Raw genomic sequence first — 21,092 nt, forward strand, 5'->3', positions numbered from 1 at the left:
GTGTATTTGTGGTAACTACCATTAAACTCAACTTGTATAATTAAATGATGAAACTTCCACAAGAATATGATGTTTACTGGCGTGAGGGCGGGGCACTCACTCACATGAGATCCACCAATAGCACTCAGATATACATCACAATAGAGAAGAAAAGACTAGCACAGCTTTCGTTTCATGCCAACTTGAATTATTAAACATAATTTGAAAACTTGTGAAACTGAACTTTTGTTGAAAAAGAGCAGTAGGGGAGCAGACATTTATTGGGAATAACATCTTTGTTTCAAGAAAATATAAAATTTTAAGATAAGTTTCAGGCATCAGCAGGTTAAAGTTACTGTAAAGAGAGCGCCGATTTAAATGCGGTTAAAACTACTGCAGTCTAAGTAAGCAATAAGGTACGAGAGGCTGCGGCGCGAAGCGGAGTGCCTGCAACCCCTTCAGCCGTGACTTATTCACGATACAGCACTAGCCTTGAGTACCTTATTGCTTTCATAAAACGGTTACCACACAATACAAATATTAAAGCCAAAAATATGTATCAATGCAACTTGCGTGAAGTAAACTTTCAATAAAAGCCTTCCTTCCGCCGGAAAAAAAATAGTCCCTGACCTTGAACAGCAACAGAAGTTACATTATTACGCCATTAGATGGCGGCAAAGACTGTCTTTATAAGCGTGTCAGTCAGTAGCGAAGACTTTTACATTGAAAAGTCTGAATTGTTGTGAACACGGAACAAGACGCAACTGACAAATGCTTTGACTAGGGCTGTCAGTCACGGGAAAACCCCTTAACTGTTAAAAGGACAAGATAATATGTCGGACATTTAAACAGATTTTTGAACATAGGACTGACCTGAAGGAAAATGCTAAATCTGAATGCAGGTAATAAATTTGCTCAATCAATCTCTTTCTCAGGATACTCTTCTACATAATACAGTAAGCTTCAATGAACAATATCAATTGAGAACAAACAGTTTACGTTGCTAAGAGTGGTTGCTAAGGGTGTTGTGTAGTGATACACAGAACCGTTGGGTGAAGCGGTCATAGTTGTGTTTTATCGTGAATAAAACACAGCTATTGACCAATCAGAATCAAGGACAGGAAAGAACCGTTTTATATAATGTCATTAGCAATATCCACTAAAAAAAAAAAAAAAATTACAACACATTATAAGCACTATACATGGCAGTCCTCAGACGTATATTCCTAAGATAGTTGTATAAGTTAATTTGCACCGTACTGTTCCATCGCTATAATCATGTTCTTTTTCAAAATATAGGAAAAAAGAGCAGCCCCTTTTCCGCCTGTCAGTGTTCCTTCAATGCTCCTTTAAAAAGGTGGGCTGTCCTGTAGGGAGTGACGCTGTATTGAGAGTCATTGGTTGTGTCTCAAAACCTAATAACCTTCCTAACTAGCATTTTTGGGCATCAGCCACATCTTTGATGCGCATCAAAAGTTGCGCTTGGAACGTATGTTGCGTATAATATCAGGTTGATGCCCAATTAGATTTTTACTAGCAGTATTATATACAAATATAACACTTTTGTTGAAATGTTATGGCTTTTCTATAAAAAGAATGCAGTTAATTTTATTCATTTTGAGCGTTCGACCGTAATGTAAGGAGCGTCTTCATATAGACGCTGTCTATTATGCCCCAGAATGCTGTCTGTGTAGGCAGCTGACTAGGTTTTAAGACACGGCCATTATCTGGAAAGCGTCTCTCGCACATGGGCTCTCGCTCAGACAGACGCGCTCTAACGGGACGAGCTGAGGCGGTCACTAATCCGCATCTTACAGGCATCCGCTTTACATGCCACAATAAACCTTTCAAACTTTTATTTTCACCTTAATAACAACAACAGCTACAACCGCAGGCAATCATGGATATAGACGCACCCGTTATTTTGTCCGCACTTTTCTTTACGATTATTGCCATTATAGTTGCATCGACGTTCCTGGCGAAGAAACCGGCGCAAAAAAAAGATCAGAAACAGAAACAACACGAGGAGAGATCAGAGCGAGTTACTGCGTATCAGCAGCCCAGAGTGGAGCAACCTGCCCCGGCTCCAGCTCCAGCTCCTGTACAGGAGGAGGTGGTTATTGAAAAGAGAAGGGAAGACCCTGTTCCAGTCGCTCCTGTTGTAGAACCTGAAGTCATCGCGGTGCAACAAACACCTGTACAGGTGAGATGCGCGCTGGACGTCTTGTGAATCTCCTGCGCTGTATTTTATTTAGTTTGTGTAAGTTTTTGTACACATAACACATGTATCAGGCTGGCGTTTGGCCTCGAGTCATGACACGCCGTCTTTCTAGCTAACGGAACGTTCCCACAACTTTCACTAACGTTTCACTGATATGTAAACGTTTGGATGAAACATAAATAACATTTATAGAACGTTCTTACAACTTTTTTAATATTTGAAATGAGCTAATGTTGTGACAAGGTTCTTTCAAAGTTATGAACACACATTCTTCCGTTAACTGGTCTTTAATAATGTTCTCAAAAAGTTAGCCCAAGAACATTATTTATACAGCGTTCATGGAAGGTCTTTACTTGAAACGTTTAGTTAGCTGGTTGCCTTTTTAAATGCTACTTGTTTCAGTAACATTCTCATAATGTTCGCAAAATGATCAAATGCAATGTTCCCTTAACATAACAACGAATTAAAAAAAATATAAAAATAAGTAAACGTACAGAAATAGAGTTTTTATAAGTTAATGGGGACGCTATTAAAACGTTTTTAGAACATTTTTGTTAGCTGGGCTCATGATGTTGAGAGAAACGTTCTTAGAACAGTATTCTTGGAACGTCTTTGTTATTTTTACTTAAAGAACGTTCTCATAACGTTGAGAAAACATTCTGAGAATAACATTTTCAGAACATCCTTATGTTATTTGTACTTGATCGATGTATAAACGTAATATAGCCTACAGCACATTTGGGATGTGGTGGATCCATCCACCCATTCATCCACTCATTCATCCATGCATCCACCCACCCATTCATCCACCCACCCATTCATCCACCCACCCATCCATCCACCCATCCACCCATCCATCCATCCACCCACCCATCCATCCATCCATCCATCCATCCATCCATCCATCCAAACTACTTCGTCATGTTCTGTGAACGTTAAGCCCCACCTTCTTTGATTTGATTGGCCATCTCAGTCATTTTGCCATTGCTGTTAGTCCGCTGAGGCAAACCAGCCATAACTCTTTGCCATCCGAACAACAAATAGAGTGGTGTTTAATAGAGTGCCGCCCTCAATGCTTATGGCTGGTTACGGCCCTGGCCTACATAATGTTTCTTGTGTTCAGCCTCTTTTAAACATCACACTAGTGGACACTATAGAGGTTTTTGACCTTTCATGTGAGCATGCGTTTGGTCTTGACTTAGAATATGCCCACCACAGCAGTAACCAGAGCTTTGGACATGGACCTTCTATATATGGCTTCAAACATATATCCACTATATTTAAAAGTGTATATTGTGTAACATGCTGCTGTTGAGAGCTCAAGGAGTCTTGAGCACAGGTGTGTGTGACACACATGATCCTCAGAGAATACTCTTGAGGAACTGATGTTCACAAGAACCGAGCTGCTAAAATGAGCTTCAGAGCTCCAGTCGGACAAAACTGATGATGACATTTTGTACTGTTATTGCAATGTTGACGTTTCTCACTTTGGTGGACTTCTTGATTATCTTCAATACATTCCTAGTTTTATACAATATCCATGTTTACATGGAAATAATTTTCTGATTAAATGTGTTGTGTTATATTATGTGGGGGAACCCCGAGGACAAATGCGCACGCACTCTGTAGATTGTCACGTGGAACAAAACGATACCCAGTCAGAAAGTGAGCCGATGGAAGCATAACATGACTTCATCCAAAAAAAACTTTTTCCCCCTGCATATTTTCTGTCAAAAGCAGTCCAAACACTGTTATCACCATTTCTTCTTGGAAGTCATCTGCCGTGTTTGTTTACTCTAAAGTCATGTTTGACCGTGAGAGATTTTGCGAGATTTCCCATGTTCACAGTCGGACTCTGGCTGTTTGTGAATGGAATCTGTTGGTGTGTGGTGTGCTCATGTTCATGGTCCCTCACATTCTGAAAATCTATTAGTATGGGCCAGCCTTAATACAGGCAAATGCCAGATTTCTAAAAACCATAATATCTACTAAATCTGGTTGTGGCTGGCTCATGTGTTTACATGACATAACCAGAATATGACCAAATTCTGATTAATATTGGAATATTCTTGTATCGGAAAATTCTTGTTTGGATTTGTTCGATTTACTTCTGTTCTTTATGTATCTTTTATTATTACTATTCATATTTATTTATTTGTTTATTAAATATGGAACTTGTTCTGAATAAGAACCATTTTTCAATTATCTAGTCATGTCTTATGTTACCACGCTATTTTCTGAGTTTCATTCTCATTGCTCAAATAGGCAGAGGTAAATGCTGAGGAGGAGGCAGTCGTTGAGCCGAAAAAGGAAGAGCCCGCTGTGGTCGCCCCTGTAATTGAGGAAGTTGGTGTTGTAGAGGAACAGCCTACAGTTGAACCTGAGATCATCCCGGCGCAAGAAACACTTGTCCAGGTAAGTTGTGTGATATGATGGACTTGTTTAATGCTGTACTAGCCATTATTTATCAGTTGAAGGGATGGTTCACCCAAAAATGAAAATTAAGTCCTCATTTACTCAGCCTGGTGTTGTTCTGATGCCGTTATGCCCTTCTTTCTTTTATGGACCACAAAAGGAGAATTAAAAAAAAAAAAAAAAAAAGCCCCGCTCACGCTCGTCCATATAATGGCAGTGAATAGCATCAAGCTTTTTAAAAAAGATGCAAAAGTATCACAAAATGATCACATGTGAAACGTGTCGTATATATTCCAAATGTTTTGGGGGTGTACGATATGAAATTTAATGTATTATTTAACTAAAATCCTGACCTTGGCGCTTCTTCTCTGAGGTGAATATATCCTTTGTGTTCATTGTAACATGAAGTAATCTCGTTCACATCGGTCATGTGTCATTCTGACTGTCAGACAAATGGAGTTAATTTTGTGAAGAAAGTACACGGATACGTTTTTGGGATTTCTAGGCGTTGTATTTCATGTCACGTTTTGTTAATCTTGATTTCTCAATTTTATTTCTGGACAAGTCGGAGTGAACTGCAGCACTAATAAAGTTTCACAAACGCACATGTCGCGTATCCGTGCACAGAAGATCAACGGCCAAAGTCAGGATTTTAGTTAAATAACACATAAAATTTCATATCATATGCCCCCAGAACACATGAAATATACAACACGTGTCACATGGGATCATCACGTGTCACGTGTTTTACTTTTGCGTCACTGTTCACTGCCATTATATGGACTGCCATTATAATTTTCATTATAGGGTGAACTATCCCTTTAAGAGCACTTAATTTTTGTCAGATATGATTTCATTTTGGTGGATGATTACAAACTTCTTTTTTCTTTTGAAATAATGTATATTGAAGACCAGTAACATGTATTAAAGGGGTCATGATATGTGAAATTAATATTTCTTTGATCTTTTGACATAAAAGAAGTCATTGTGCTATAACCAAATACTATTATTCAGAGTCAAATTACTCTTCACTACAAAAACAGAAGTTGTTGAAACCAAGCACATGCTTTTTTCCCCTCTTGTTCTGCTCAAGGTACTTGTTTTCCTCTGTTTATTTGGAAACTTTATGGGTGCAAACCATAAGATGATATTCATATCAAATGAAAGAGAGGTGCTTTAAATATACACATTTCGGATAATGTTGCTTAATAAAGGCAGTACTAGCATGCCAGTAATGTTTCTTTTGATTGCTGTGAAGTTCCACACATGAGAAACATTAGGAGTGCTGTCACACCCACCGATCCAATCCTGTCCATTCAGTACAGCAGGAGATCCTCTGGGATCCATTACACAGCGTTATGTAATACTACTTTTTCTGCCTCATCTACAGCCTGGCTAAATAACCATGAGAGTGATACCATTATAGGGAGAGCCAAGCCAGATTTTGTCTAGTGTGCCGTAGCCAGACTTTAGACTAACTGCATACAATCTTGTCCGCACTGCGGCTCATTCTGGCTGAGAACCTCCCGCCAAAAACGACAAGGGGACGTTTGTTTACAAGCAACCATTTGCTGTTCATTTGGGTTTATCTGCCAAATATAGATGCAAAAAAGGCATTCATTTTTGAGAGAACACATTCTGATGATTTTCGGAACATTTGTACTTGATGAATGTTGATGGTAAGCTTTTTGAAATTTTACAAATAAACCGTAATAAAAGGTCTACACTGTCAGTTTTTGGGATTGACAACTGGAGTTTCTGACCAATCAGTGATCTGCAGTGTTTACGTGTCACATTTTAATATCTGTACGGCTCGCTTGGAACCTCAATCAAAGTGTTACTATTTAAGTGAATCGTACCGAGCTGTCCCATGCAGTGGAAAAGTGCCATTTTTCTTTGTCGAGCTGTTTTGAATTCCCAAAACGAACTTCATTTTGGCCTAATTTGGTCGAAATTACGTCACATCAGTTTGTTCTTCGATTTCGCTTGAAGTATATCGGGGCTTTTACCAGTAATCGTGGCGACGGTGACCAAAGTAATGTCAAAGATGATACTTATCACTTTTGACACGACAAGAGTCCAATCGAGCCACGTTCACACAGTGCGGGTTTTCCGAAAATGCGGTTGTGTGTCCTGAAAAGTTCTGTTATGGAATGCGATTGTTACTCCATAAATAACTGGGTTACACTTTATTTTGGTGGTCCACTTTAGACATTCTACTAACTATAAGCAACTAGCTCTCATTAAAGTATTAGTAGACTGTAGACTGTTAGGTGTTAGGATTCGGGTTAGTAGAATAAGATGACTTAGTTGCAAATTTACTTATAGTTAGTAGAATGTGTAAAGTGGACCTTTTGAAATAGTGTTACCAATAACTGAACTGTGTGTGAACGTAACCATATAAATTCAGAACTGACAACCGTATTGCTGTGTGAACTGTGGCCATAGAAGACAAGCATTGAGGAAAAAATAAAGGTAGGCTAAGTAATGGTGATGCAGTAAAATTTAATGCGTTTATCAGTGGATGTATTCCATGCAGAAGCTTGGATAATATATTACTCTTTTATTGAGGCTATAAAGCATATTTACATAACCTGGTTCCTCCTGTTGAGTTTTATTTTCAACTCAGATCAAACAAACCAGGCTGTAATTTTCCAAATGAACCCCAAGAGACACAGTTTGCGTACTTTACCGCACATACTGCGCTGTGATGTGAAGTTTGTACTTTGAAAGGGATGAGCACCTTTGAACTAATCTTAAACACCTACATATTATCCATATTATGGATTGAGACCTTGATTAGCTGGTTCAGGTGTGTTTGGTTAGAGGTGAAACTGAAGTCTGCAGGAAGGCAGATCTCCTGGGACAAGATTGAGACTTGGGTGTTGATTGGTTTCTAGAGGATAAATAAACTCTTGTGCTGTGTTTGTTACCCATGGGGCAGTTCTCTGATAGATGTGTGAATTTAGAAGAGCGCTGGAAGATGGATCAACTCCAGCAGAACTTGCCCTGCCTCTTTACATTTCTGTAATTAAGTATACTTCTTTTTCATTCATCTATTTAAGATAAACTCACACTTATGTGACATTTAAAAACAGCAAACTGCGTTTAGTGACTTTTAATGTCGGCCAGGCGGTGGCTTCCTGTTTAAATCCAAATAAACTGCAAATTGTACCAGACTTTGTTGATAGTCAGAAGTCTGTGCTACTTTGTTTCTCATTAAATTGTTTCTCTTGCTTTACTTGGACATTTGTCGAGACATTTGCCGTGGAAGTAAAATGGGTTGAGAATGTTGGTTCACGTTCACGTTTAAACTCAGTAACCCCTTTGGTCCCCCATGATCTTTGGCTCCATGACCTTTAGACATGCTGACATGGTACAGTTCCTCCTTTGGCACTTTCTGACCTCCCAATTTCCCTAAAGACATGAGTTAGCATCGGGAAAGAAGGGCTCAAATTTCACCATTCTTTGCACTGAGCCTTGGAGATCGACTGCAGGTTTAGAGAGCAGGGAATTGGTTCCTAATGTGAATTGTACAGGGAGTTTTAATAGATTAATTATAAGCATGTGACTCTTCATGACTGTGTACATTGTATATCAGCTATATTTGAATAAACATATCTGGACCAGTTAAAGGAATTAAAAAGTAATAATTTGTCCAAAGTTGACAATCGTTTTAAATACAAGGGAAGAGTATCCAAAGTGAAGCATATTCACATGTGCCTCAGGGGCTGACTAATTGCATCAACTTTAGGTTTATCTTTCTGCCCAGTTCCTGTTCTGGCCCTTTCTCCCACAATTCCAACTTCCAGCTCCTCAAGTTTCCTTTGTTCAGAGTGTTTTACCTTCCTTACATGGCAATGTGTATTCAGAGGGAAAACCTCAAAGAGGAAAGCTGTACCAATCTGCTCTGAGGTGCCGCCAACAAGAATTCAACAGCGGATGTAGTCAGAGATCAATTGTCCTTCAACTCTGAGCTGATTGCTGTTGTTTCAGCAGGATTTCTGGACGCATTAGATGTCTAAAGTGTGAATGAGTGGCTGAACTGCAGGGTTTATTTAAAACCGAAGACGTCGGTGTTGAATTTGCAGACCACGAGCATCTGAACCGGGGTGAGCGCTCAAGAACATTCCTCAACACTTTGTTTCTGTCTCCACGCCAGTCAGTCTCCAAACAGCAGTCTGCTGTGGAATCTGTGCATCTGCCTGCTGATTGGTCGGCCTTTTCTCTGACTTTGCTGGTTTGGAATTTCAGCCTGTTGCCGTTAACTTCCTTTTTCAGTGATCTGTGCAAACGTTGCCATGATTTATTTCCTCTAGGTGTGAGTTTAGCTGATACTGATGTGGTATCCGAAGACTGTCTATGGTTGTATTGGATGTTTTAATGTCCTTCGTGATCTGACTTTTTTTGCAATTTATTATGCTATTTTATAGGTGCTGTATGTAAGTGTTTGACTGTACTAAAGCATAAAATACCATAATATGTTTGCAGATATTTAAAAAACATGCTGAGTTCACATACTCGTTTCTCTGGAAACCCACGCTACAGCCAGTTATTTTACTTTGAAATGTGCGTTCTGTGTCAGAATGTCTGTTTTTGTTTTGGTCTGTGCAAGACCGCATGTTGCCACTATACCCAATAGTACTTCGCCACACCGGGTTTGCCAGTTGGCAGAAAACACATGCAGTGAATTGTATCCATGAAAGCCAGCGAACAAACTGGGTCAGAGATCGCAGATTCTACCCGACCTAAAAAGCCTTAGCATCCATCTAAAAAGCTCTATGAACGGGGAGCATAATAAAACGTGATATCAACTCATCATAAATCAATAAATCAACTCATCAACTTACAGTGCGTAAGTCTCCTAGCCAATGTCAATTGAGCTCGCTCCTGTTGCGTGTCCTCAAACTGGCAACCCGCGTGAATGTCAAGTCTGAGGAGGAGGGGCGGCGCAAATAATATTTTGAATTTGGACTGCAGTACCCATTTCAACCATTAGCTGTCATTCTTACATACCGCACCTTTAAAGGTTCCTAATTTTGTTTTGGAGCCTCCTACAAAAGGTTTACATGCATCCAAGATCAAAAAGCACTTCAATTTTTTCTTATCACAGCATCCCATTTTTTCTCACAGTGTCTGAAATGGTTTGATAAGGGATTCAGTCTCTCTAAACCCCTCCTATCAAAGGGCCGACTCTGCTCTGAGTGGTCAGATGACCCATTTTGTTGTGATTGGTCTACTCTACATTGATTGGTCAGACGGCCCAGTCTGTTGTGATTGGTCTACTCTGCTCTGATTGGTCAGATGACCCAGTCTGGGGCACGTTCAAGCTCAAACCGGTGCACAACGTTTTGCTACGGTTTCCGGGTTGAACGACATGTTTCGTGGAAACGGTGTGCAATGGGGTTTGAGATACATTTCTTGTTTGGTGGGTGTGTCAAAAATGTCAGCCCAATCAGCAGCAACATGTATATAAACCATGCGGTATTAAAGAGACAGCTCGCACAATGGGTCCAAGTAGAGTCGTTTACAAATGTGTCCGCTGCAGCTCGGTATACGCAACAATTGAAGATATTAGAAGACATGTTTGTCGTAAGAGTTTTATTGTAAAAATATAGCATATTGATGTAGTTGTTTATATTTTTTCTCTTTTATTCTGGACAGCAAGGGCAGTGACTGTAACATCGAGCATATTTTGCAGTATTAAACACGTATTTATACCAATTTCATCAGGCTCCGAAAATTCTTCAAAAAGAACACAAAGAAAACAAAGTTTTGCAACGTTTTGTTGGGGTTGAACGCAGCCCAGTTGTGATTGGTCTACACTCCTCTGATTGGTCAGATGGCCCAGTCTGTTTTGATTGATCTACTCTCCTTTGATTGGTCAGATGTCCCAGTCTGTTGTGATTGGGCTACCGCTTACACCACATGTTGGCAACGAAAATACCATTAATATATCTGAATTTCAGCTCTTCGTCAGCACTTAATACATGGCGATACGAACAATAACGATGGTGTCTGTTTTACCGTATAAATTTGAGCGCGAGTCCTCACCTTTGGAATTGCAGTGGATTTGCAGCTTACATGTCGATAACACGAACCAAACTCTTCCAGTCTCAGCTACAACTTCAGTGTTTGAGGGTCAAAGTAGACGTTGTTCGTGGGTAGCCAATGAAGACCATAGGCTGGCATAATTCATATGTTACGAACCTACGTAGGTTCAGTAGGAAGTGAGACTGGAATTACGGAGGACTCGTTTCAGGCAGTTCAGAATCGCTTCTTTCTTTTGGGAGACAATAAGTCCTTTTATCTGCACTTTGATCTTTAAAATTTGCAGACCTTTTACATTCACAAACAGCTGTATTACACACTATATGAAAGTTAATAATCGAGAAAGCATAATGGGGTTTTTACATGTAATTACATAATTAATTCTAGTGTCTTTTGAATCTTTGGATCTTGTCTTGAATTCAATTAATCCTTTCAATTAACAATTAAAACCACATAAAAGCAAACAGCATTTTGTTAAAGTATTTCACAGGGTGTTTTAGGGTTTATCAGCACAGCCGCTCAAAACACTTTATTTTTCCATAATTGTGCAGTGTCATTTGATATGTACAGTCTGGAGTGAGTGTTGAGTGTTATATTTGCCTCTTCACATTTGATATTCTTATGAAATATGCTACTAAGTTTCCATCTAGCCTTCCAACTGAGAGGAAGCATTATGCAAAATTAGCTGCTAGAAACAAGGCAATCAATTGAGCCAACTGCTTCGCAAAATGATTCACTGTTTCAAAGTGTTCAAAACACCACTCACTGGCCAAAACGGTATAAATGCAATGTGAAAGTGTAATCTATTAAATGTAATTTGCAAATAATTAAATACCAATACAAATAAAGTATATAATTTGTTTTCTTTTTTTAATTTGTAGTGCTTGTTGTATGTGTTCTTAGACAGGACTTGGCTAACTAGGCCAAATAGAAATAATCGTCACTCTCCCATAGTATTATATATGCATGTTTATTAAAATTCATTAAAACAAAACCTATATTATAAAACGGACCCAGTTAAAACCATATATTAGACACTGGTTCACCAGATCAACGCCCTCTAGCGACGAACCATTAGAATTCCTTATATAGTTGTTTAATAGCGGAAACCCTGCATTGTATTTTACGAATATTGTTGGCTCTTTGACAGATTGCTTTTGTTTCGCTTTGGATAAAAGCTTCTGCTATATGCATACATGTAAAGGTTCAAAACGGTATGATGTTAGCTGAAATCATGACTTGGCCAGTTTGATTTGCGCTCTGAACACTGCAAATGTTTGTTTTGAATCAAAGGTTTCACCCATCACTTATAGATAGTAGTAAATAGTTAAAATGGACTATTCAACCAGACATTTCTGTGTGTGGTGCATTTTTCAGCGTTAGCGTAGCAATATGCTAAGAGACACAAAAATTGCTGTTTGTGTGGCATGTGGAATGTTATGGTGTGTTCCATTTGTACTCTGAAGTTGGAAATTCTGAGTTCCCAGTAGGAAGTTGGAGTTGCGACTGGGAAACTCGGAAGAACCGCAAAAACCACGTCTTCACAATCCAATATGGCTGCTCAGTGCATCAACTGCAGTCAAACAGTAGTAATATATTGTTCATCAGCACTTCTGTTTGTCTGTGTGCTGAACACAATATCCAACCTATATTTGTGTAAATGATACTTCGGCATTATCTGTGCAAAATATCGCTTTTTTATGTGTTTACACAAGCACAACGAAGGTTCGCTTGGATGCGTCCATCTTGGTTTTCCGACCTGTTTACTGGAAAGGCAGGTCAACTCGGGTGTGACGTTCAGCTTAGCGAACCAGTGCACAAGAAGAAAAAATGAAATGAGTACACACACACAGAAGGATCCTCTAATTTGTGCATTTCATATTTTCATAACAACATGGCTGTCTGGAATGAAGAAAGTGAAGACCAACTTATCAACATAATTGACTCAAAATGGGAAGCAAGCGCTGCTTTGTTTATAGTTTGTATATCCGCAGTCCTAGTTTCGGATTCTCTTTTTGAATAACAAATACAGACTACTGCCACCTGCTGGTATGGAGAGTTGTTTCCTCTCACACAGGCACAGAACATACGTGCTAGCTGGCCATTGCCTGTAGTCTTTGCATAAGGAAGCTCGCTAGGATTTTTGGAACACATCTACAACCCCTATCTTGCCCTTTCAGTCACAAGTGGTGATGTCCCTTAACTAAACAATGGTGCAATGCAGTACAGTATGCTAGTCATGCTAGTAGGCAGACACTGACTGTACATGACGACTATGGGCCTTATGAGACAATGGCCTTTTTGTAAGAATTCAAAGAAGAGCTGAAGGGTTTGTGGAGAATTCATTTAGTGCAAATGCTTTCCATAAAGGAGTGAATGCTTTCGAGATGCTTTGGCCCACTGCCTCAAATAAGACGTTAAACTATTCAGAGTTATTAAAGTATTATTTACTTGCTGGAAATAAGGAAGTGAAGAACATGCAAATAAGGTCTTAACATCAATAACTGACATTTAAAGGGGAAAAAGTGTTTATTTTTTGAAGAATATCCTGACAATCTTGCCCATCACTGTAGTTCTCAAATCAAATAAGGCACAATCTGTGTTGCTGTGCTATTTGATTATATATGAGTCCAGGGACAAGTTTAAAAAAAGCATAAAGGCAAAAGGCCTCTGTAAAACCTTTCAGGATCTGTTTGTCTTGGTGATCTCTCAAACTTGGCTTCACATGTATTCTCCCCCTGACCTCCATACAGGAGGTCTGTGCATGTGGTGACATCTAGATTTTCCACAGGATCTGAGATGACAGTTAAGCCTAAGATGGCATCCTATGCCATCTGACATCCTTACAGGTTGTTCACTTCACGCTTTCTAAGAGCATCAGGACTAATGGACTGTTGGCAGCCATCACTGCGAGGAAGAATCCCTCTCAAGCTGCTCTAATTCCCTTACCGCCTTTCATGTGTTTATGTCTCGGGACAGAGTGCTGCGGGACATTAGGTGACTTTATTTTGGTGTTGGATGAAAAACAACATTGTGAGATGTTGATTCCATATTATAAAATGGATAGTTCTGGCTCTAAATATGTTGTAATAAAATGTGCAACCTCACATCAACTGAATTCTCCGTTATCTCTAGTGTCAGAATTGGTGTTATGCTCTTAAATACAACAAATAATTTCCCACCATTTCTTTAAAAAAAAAAACAAGCAACAGTTTAAAATTGTGTATTGCATAAACTTTAAGCATTCTGATTGTTTGTTGAAACTGAAGTCTGAGTCATACTTGATTTCTGTGGTAATCAACAGCATGTCTTTAATGCTGACGCTAGAGCTTAGCTTGAACCTGGAATGTTCCTTTTAATGTGCCAAGTTCCTACGTTGCGTGTCAACCATAAGCAGTCTACTGTTAGTCTAATGAACTATATAATTTGGTGGATTTATTATTAGCTTCACATAGCTAATTGCTTTAGTGTCCCACCATTTAAAAACTTTACCAAAAATGTGTTTTTAAAGGTGTAGTTCATCGCTGGCAAAATGGGCTGTCAATAAAACTTGGCTGCCTATGTGGTAGAAAGGAAAAAAGTCTTTTGAAATTGGAGCTACTTGAACAGAGGAAAATGGTTGTTGTCTTCCCTTTTGCTAAATAAACAGGAAGTTCTCAGTCCAGATAACAGAGAAAAAGTAAACACTGTTCATTTACATATACTACCGACATTGTAACAATACAAAACTGGTTGAAAATTTGTGAACTTGCACTTTAAAGGTAGGGTAGGCAATATCGGAGAGGCTAACAATAGCAAACTAGCTCCCTTCAAAGCTCTCTCTCCAAAGCCATGCCTCCTTCAAAACACATGAACGCACATAGCAGAGTCTGCAAAACGTCACGAGAGACGGTGTTAAACTACCTCATGTCTCAAAGCACATAACATTACAATAATAATGGACGTAAACAACTTACAGAGCCACCTGACTGCTGCAGATTCATTTCACCGTTGATAGTGTTGACATAGAAGCACATAAATCCAGGTCTGAGGACGTGAACAGCTCTGAGTAGAATGTCAGGGTTGCCATCTCGTAATTATGATTATGGCGTGTGAACTCAGCATTAGCTCATTGTTTTGGTTTAGGAGGAACTGTAAAATGTGGCTGCTGTTTGTTTGTGGTGCTCGGTGACTGTCTGTCTACAACTCTGCATAGCCTCGAACCTCGAAATTTAGGTCCTGGGACTTCCACAGAAGTGTGTATATATATATATATATATATTTAGACCACTTCTATTATTGATTGCTATCAGGATGTGAAGAGAGTTTTAACCAGTATAATAAAAAGTGTTTATGAAAAACATGGCCTACCCTAGCTTTAAGTATTATTGATAGTTTAATTACTGGCCATTTCAATTTGATTCTGCTGTGCTCTGTACATTTGACTAATTACTCTCTTCTAGAATCTGGTAGCAGACTAGAAGATCTCAGTTTCAGCAGTTTGCCAGTGGGATTTGAGGGTTTTCCCTCACACATCAGAAATAAATTTGTGCGGTTGTGTGAGATGGAATGCACCATCTGCTGGTGGTCAGCGGATGCCAAAATTCTTGAAGCGATAAAGTTTGGTTTCAGGGAGGGAATAGAAGTTGCTATTCTGGTAGCAGCTGTCTTGTCATGTTTAGCTATGCATTATTTTCATTTGGTGGACAATAAAATGCACAAAAACAATCCCTCAGACTTGAACTGAAGGAGGGACCTGAGCCATATCTATGAGTCACAATACCAGAGACTTGGCAACTGCATAGCAATGCTCTTGTAACCACTTATTACACCCTAGCAACTGCAGAATACCTTAGCAATGCATAGCAATGCCCTGGCAGCCATTCAGTAAACCATAGCAACACTAACAACACCTCAGAATACTTTTAGCAGTGCATAGGAATGCCCTGGCAACCACTCAGAAAATCATAGCAACAAAATGGAAACACTAACAACACCTCAGAAGACCTTAATAATTGCATAGCAACACCCTAGCAACCACTCAAAACACCCTAGCAACTGTGCAGCAGCACTATCGACAACTCAAAAAACCTTAACAATGCATAGCAACACCCTGGCAATCACTCAGAACATCCTAGCAACTGTGTGATTACTCAAAATTCTTTAATGCATAGCAACACACTGGCAACCACTCAAAACACCCTAGCAACTGTGCAGCAGCATTATTAACCACTCAAAATACCATAACAATGCATAGTAACACCCTGGCAACCACTTAAAACACCCTAGCAACTGCGCAGTAGCACTACTGATTACTCAAAATTCCTTAATGCATAGCAACACCCTGGCAACCACTCAAAACACAACTCCGCAGCAGCACTGTTAACCACTCAAAATACCGTAACAATGCATAGTAACACCCTGGAAACCACTCAGAACACCCTAGCAACAGCATGGTTTTGCTAGAATACCTTAACTCACAATACCTTAACAATGCATAGCAACACCCTGGCAACCACTCAGAACAGCCTAGCAACTGCACAGCAGCACTAATGATCACTCAAAATTCCTTAATGCATAGCAACACCCTGGCAACCACTCAGAACACCCTAGCAACTGTGCAGCAGCACTACCGACCACTCAAAATACCTTAACAATGCATAGCAACACCCTGGCAACCACTCAGAACATCCTAGCAATGGCACAGCCGCACTAATGATCACTCAAAGTTCCTTAATGCATAGCAACATCCTGGCAACCACTCTTCGCAACTGCATAGCAGCACTAATTACCACTCAAAATACCTTAGCAATGGTATAGCAATGCCCTGGCAACCAGTCAGAACACACTTGCAACTGCATAGCAACACTAATGACAACTCAGAATATTTTTTCAATTGCATAGCAATGCCCTTGCAACCACCCAGAACATCCTAGCAACAGCACTGCAACCCAAGAGCATTACATCATTCAGAATGCCTCAGCAAATCTACAGCAAGGCCTTGGCAACCACCCAAAAAACCTAAGCGTCAGGATTGCAAGTTCTGAATGGGGAAATGCTACTCATTTTGTTTTCTATTAGTATTACTTTCAGTCTTGTCGTTGTCATTCTCTTTCACCAGCTTGTTGTTGACATTCTGAATCACCTAATCTAATAATGGCGCAAATCTACAGTTAATCCTAAATTTAACCTCTCTGGATAACCTTAATCCCTACAGACTCCAATTCAATCTAGTATCCACTTTGCTCTTGTATGGTGTAAAATGGTGCTGCGGTACAATTGAGGCCATGTTACAGAGCATGGTAGTATTAGTACTGGTTTCAAATCCTTAGTAAATTTGATTAACAACAATAGGTGTGTGCTGGCGTGTCGCTAGTTGGGAGAAAAGTGGGACTGAGTACAGTCTGTGATTTCTACCAAAGGGGCCAAATGAAATGTTCAGTTGGCCCAGAAAAACTAGTGACCCCATTGTGTTCTTTGACATGCTGTATGTCCACACTTAATCTGCAGCCTTGAATGTTCACTTATTAAATATTTATCTTTGATTATGCTTTCAGTCACACTTCAGCAACATATATTATGATTAAATCCATTCTGCTTCTTTTTAATCACCTGAAAAGTGCAGAAAATACAAAAATATAAAAATTCGGTCTGGCTATTAAAAGAATTAATAAACTAATATTTCCAGAGCTCACATGAATTGCATCTGAAATCTATGATGGCGTTCTTGCTGCCCTCAAACCTCCAATTCCTAACCACCGTGAATGGTCAAGAAGTCACTTGGTAGTTGAAAGGCTTGCACAGCTGTTTCTCGCATACTTAATGTGTATGTAAGCGGTTGAGTTAAGAGCATTCATGGCCAGCAGAAGCAGTGCAGTGGGTTTGGACAAGGGTTAGTCAGAAGAAGTAGGAGCTTTGTCCCCTTGTCATAGACAGGTGCATGTTAAGGCTGGAGAGACTGTAGATGACAGCTGTCACACAGGCACGCTATTCCCCACATGGGGAATGAAGCTCTGCAGAATATGCTGTTGGCTATGGAGATGAATGTTAGAATTCAGTGGCTTCAAATACTTGTGAAGTATTCTGTATCCAATGTATGGATGGGATTTGTTTATAACTTGCATGTCATGTTTTTAAAAAAAAATATTATTCTTTCTGCTAACGTGAAGTAGTGTTGCAATAGAAGGAAAGCTAATCATGAGCTTTATAAATCACCCACATAATAAACACACAGTTTTGGGGTTGTGGGTTTATTGGGTTTTGGGCTTTGTTTGGCTTATCTTTGAGTTTTATCATTAATATTATTTTATTTATTTATTTATTTTTATTCATTTTGTTTGTAGTTTAGTTTTTTTAGTTTTGTTGTTTGTTTGTTTTTGTAGTTTAGTTTTTTGCTTTCTTGTGGGTGTTTGATTAGTTTTGTTTGGGGGTTATGTTTTGGGGTTTGTTTTGTTTTCTTTTAGGTTTTTTGTTTGTTTTTGTTTGGGGTTTTGTTTTGGGGTTTGTTTTGCTTGCTTTTGGGTTTGTTTTTGTTTTGATTCCTTTTTGTTTTGGGGTTTAGTTTGTTTGGTTGTGGGTTTTGTTTAGTTTGGTTTGGTTGGTTTTTTAATGTTATTATTTCTGCTAACATAAAGTAGTGTTGCATTAGAAGACGAGCTAATCATGAGTGTCACATTATAAACATGCATTTTTTTCTACATAGAAAGAATCCAAAGATTATCTTCTCAGAAAATATCTCATTTCATTTGATTACAAAAAAATAATGAATGAACTGTATGTACTGCATTATCAGCTGTTTGACACAGATGCATATAAATTAGATGAAATGACTATTATCCTATCGCTCTACCTCTGATTTCCACAGGCAGCTCCAGAGCCTGAGCCCGAGCCTGTATCCGAAGCAGTCGTAGAATCTGCACCTGTGGAAGAGCCCGTCCCTGTGCCAGAGCCAGTGCCTGAGCAAATACCCACCAATTCCCCAGAACCAGTGGCTGCACCAGTAGAAGAGTCAGTGCTTGAACCAGTGAAGGAGTCTGTCCCAGCGCCAGAACCAGTGCCTGAACCAGTCCCAGAGGTGCCTATCCCCGAACCAGCATCTGAACCCATCCCTGAACCAGTATCGGTGCCCACCCCAGAAATACCGTCTGCGCCCAGCTCAGAACCAGTTTCTCTGCCAACCCCTGAACCGGCGCCTACACCAGTCCCAGAGCCACAATCCGCACCCGCCCCTGAAGCGGCATCTGTGCCCGTCGCTGAGACCTCACCAGCGGCTGAATCCCTTCCAGAGGTCCTAGAAAATAATGGTATGGTTGCATCTGTTCACACTTGTGTGTTCTTGGTTCTTTTGGTCCACACAAAAAAAGAAAATGATACATTTAGTCCTGGTTCGCTTAACGTGTCATTTTTAATACCAGACCTAAAGATGCAAAGCAAAATAACCACTTTTATGAAAAAGGGACCAAGCGAAACACGATTTGTATTTCTGCTCAGCTAGAGACATCGGGCATCAACCACACGGTAACTACAACACTTTTTCGTATGCTGTTTAACATAACTTATTAGACAGGACTGTTGAACAGATCATAACCGAATGAAAGCGTAGAATGGGAGCGCTGTGTGTTCAGACTCTTCCATTCTCTGCGCCATCAAAATAAAAGTCCCGCACAACAACCTGAGCAGCAGGATGGAATTGACTGCTTACATCACTTCAGAGTTCCTACTGCTGTTTCAAATGCAACCAGGAAAATGTCCCTAGGGAAAATCTCTCAGGGGACAGCTAACGATGCTTTTGGGAGACGCACCCCCGGCCAGCTACCGATGCAGCGTCTCATTTCCTACTCAGGGAACAGGGGTTATGTACGTAACCTGAGATGGTTTTGGGTTTTGTTTTATTTTGGGGTTTGTTTTGCTTTCTTATGTTTTTTGGGGGGGTTTTTTCGTATTGTTTCGGGTTTTTGTTTTCTTTTGGGGGTTTTGTTTTGATTCCTTTTGTTTTGGGGTTTAGTTTTGTTTGGGGCTTAGTTTTGCTTTCTTATGGGTTTTTGTTTTGTTTTTGTTTCGGTTTTAGTTTAGTTTTGTTTTCTTTTGGGGTTGTTTTGCTTCTTTTGGGTTTTTTGTTTTGATTTCTTTTGTTTTGTGGTTTAGTTTTGTTTTGAGGTTTGTTTTGCTTTCTTATGGGTTTTTGTTTTGGGGTTTAGTTTTGTTTGGGTTTTGTTTTGGGTTTGTTTTGCTGCTTTTGGGGTTTTTGTTTTGATTACTTTTGTTTTGGGGTTTAGTTTTTTGGGGGGTTTAGGTTCTGTTTGGTTGTGGGTTATGTTTAGTTTGGTTTGTTGCAATGATTTTTAAAATATTATTTGTGCTAACATTATAAAAATCAAAAGTTGCATTTCTTAACATTAGTTAATGCACTGTGAACTAACGTGTACAATGAACATTTAGATTTTTACTAACTATCAATAACACTATCACTAACTCAATAACAAAGTTTAATAAATGCTTTAAAAAATACAATACTTAATTACATAATTGTTAGATTATGTTAATAGTTAATGCATTAACTAATATTAACAAATGAGGCCATATTGTAAAGTGTTACCAAAAATCTGATCACAAATGAGATGAATCAGAAGAAAATATAATAAAATAAGATGTCATTCTGTTTTGACAAGGAGCCATTTCCTCTACAAATGTATATTCTGGGGGGAGAAAACATTTATATTTTTTCTTTTTCTTTCTGCAGTCTTTCATTTTCTTCTCGTCATGTCTGCCCGTGGCTCTCTGAGCAGCAGATTTCATTATACTCTATGAGAGCGAGTGTTTTCAGAGCAGGGCTGGCAGAGATAAACACTCAGAGGGCGACCCACTCAAAAACACTGCCGCTTTGTGCTCTGCGGCTGTAAATTGACGCCAATGTGTAACTGGGTCCCGGTCACACACTTGCTTTGTTCTCCCAGCGGTACATTGGCCTCTAGGTTGCAGATTCTGCTGCGTTTACATCCAGACATCAGTGGGTGTGCTCACATATAACCCTAGTTTGCAAAGGAGCAGTGTTTCTAGTGCCAAAACATGTCCGTTTATGAATTGTAACAGCGACAGAACCAGTTTGTGTGTGAAACAGGCTTCAGAAAGCCGTCAACAGCATGTACGCAACAGCCTTTATCCTTGAATTAATATAAAGACTTCCTAGCTGCCAGCGCCAATAACTTGACAGGCCTGCAAGTGGATTAAAGCTGGTAGGTTGATAATCTGGGTTAGGAACAGGGAACAGTGTCACGTAAGAGTTTCTAGCCTTCCTGTCGTGTCATCTGATCAGTCAAGGGCAATACTGACACTTTTAACACCTGCCTTTTGTATCCAGATGAAGTGCGGTCATCTCTGTAGCTCACTTAGACAGGAGACCGAGGTTATGAGCCGCAATTTATGCTTTGAGTCAGCAAGATTAGTTTTA

At 39.5% G+C, this 21,092-nt stretch overlaps 1 protein-coding gene across 4 annotated transcripts in view; it reads left to right on the forward strand.

The window, feature by feature from the left end:
* Positions 1-1,674: 1,674 nt before the first annotated feature.
* Positions 1,675-21,092, forward strand: part of si:ch73-366l1.5 (FILIA-N KH-like domain-containing protein) — a 31,127-nt gene continuing 11,709 nt past the window's right edge. For 2 of the 4 annotated variants that reach the window (XM_051888014.1, XM_051888015.1), the window contains exons 1-3: positions 1,677-2,182; positions 4,466-4,615; positions 18,510-18,948. In XM_051888014.1, the coding sequence (XP_051743974.1) occupies positions 1,880-2,182; positions 4,466-4,615; positions 18,510-18,948 (892 nt within the window). In that variant the 5' untranslated portion in view covers positions 1,677-1,879. Of the gene's footprint in view, positions 2,183-4,465; positions 4,616-18,509; positions 18,949-21,092 lie in introns of all 4 variants that reach the window. The other 2 variants (XM_051888013.1, XM_051888016.1) reach the window with 2 other exon arrangements.

This window comes from Ctenopharyngodon idella, chromosome 3 (assembly GCF_019924925.1).
Source record: "Ctenopharyngodon idella isolate HZGC_01 chromosome 3, HZGC01, whole genome shotgun sequence".
In the NCBI taxonomy this organism is placed as follows: Eukaryota; Metazoa; Chordata; class Actinopteri; order Cypriniformes; family Xenocyprididae; genus Ctenopharyngodon; species Ctenopharyngodon idella.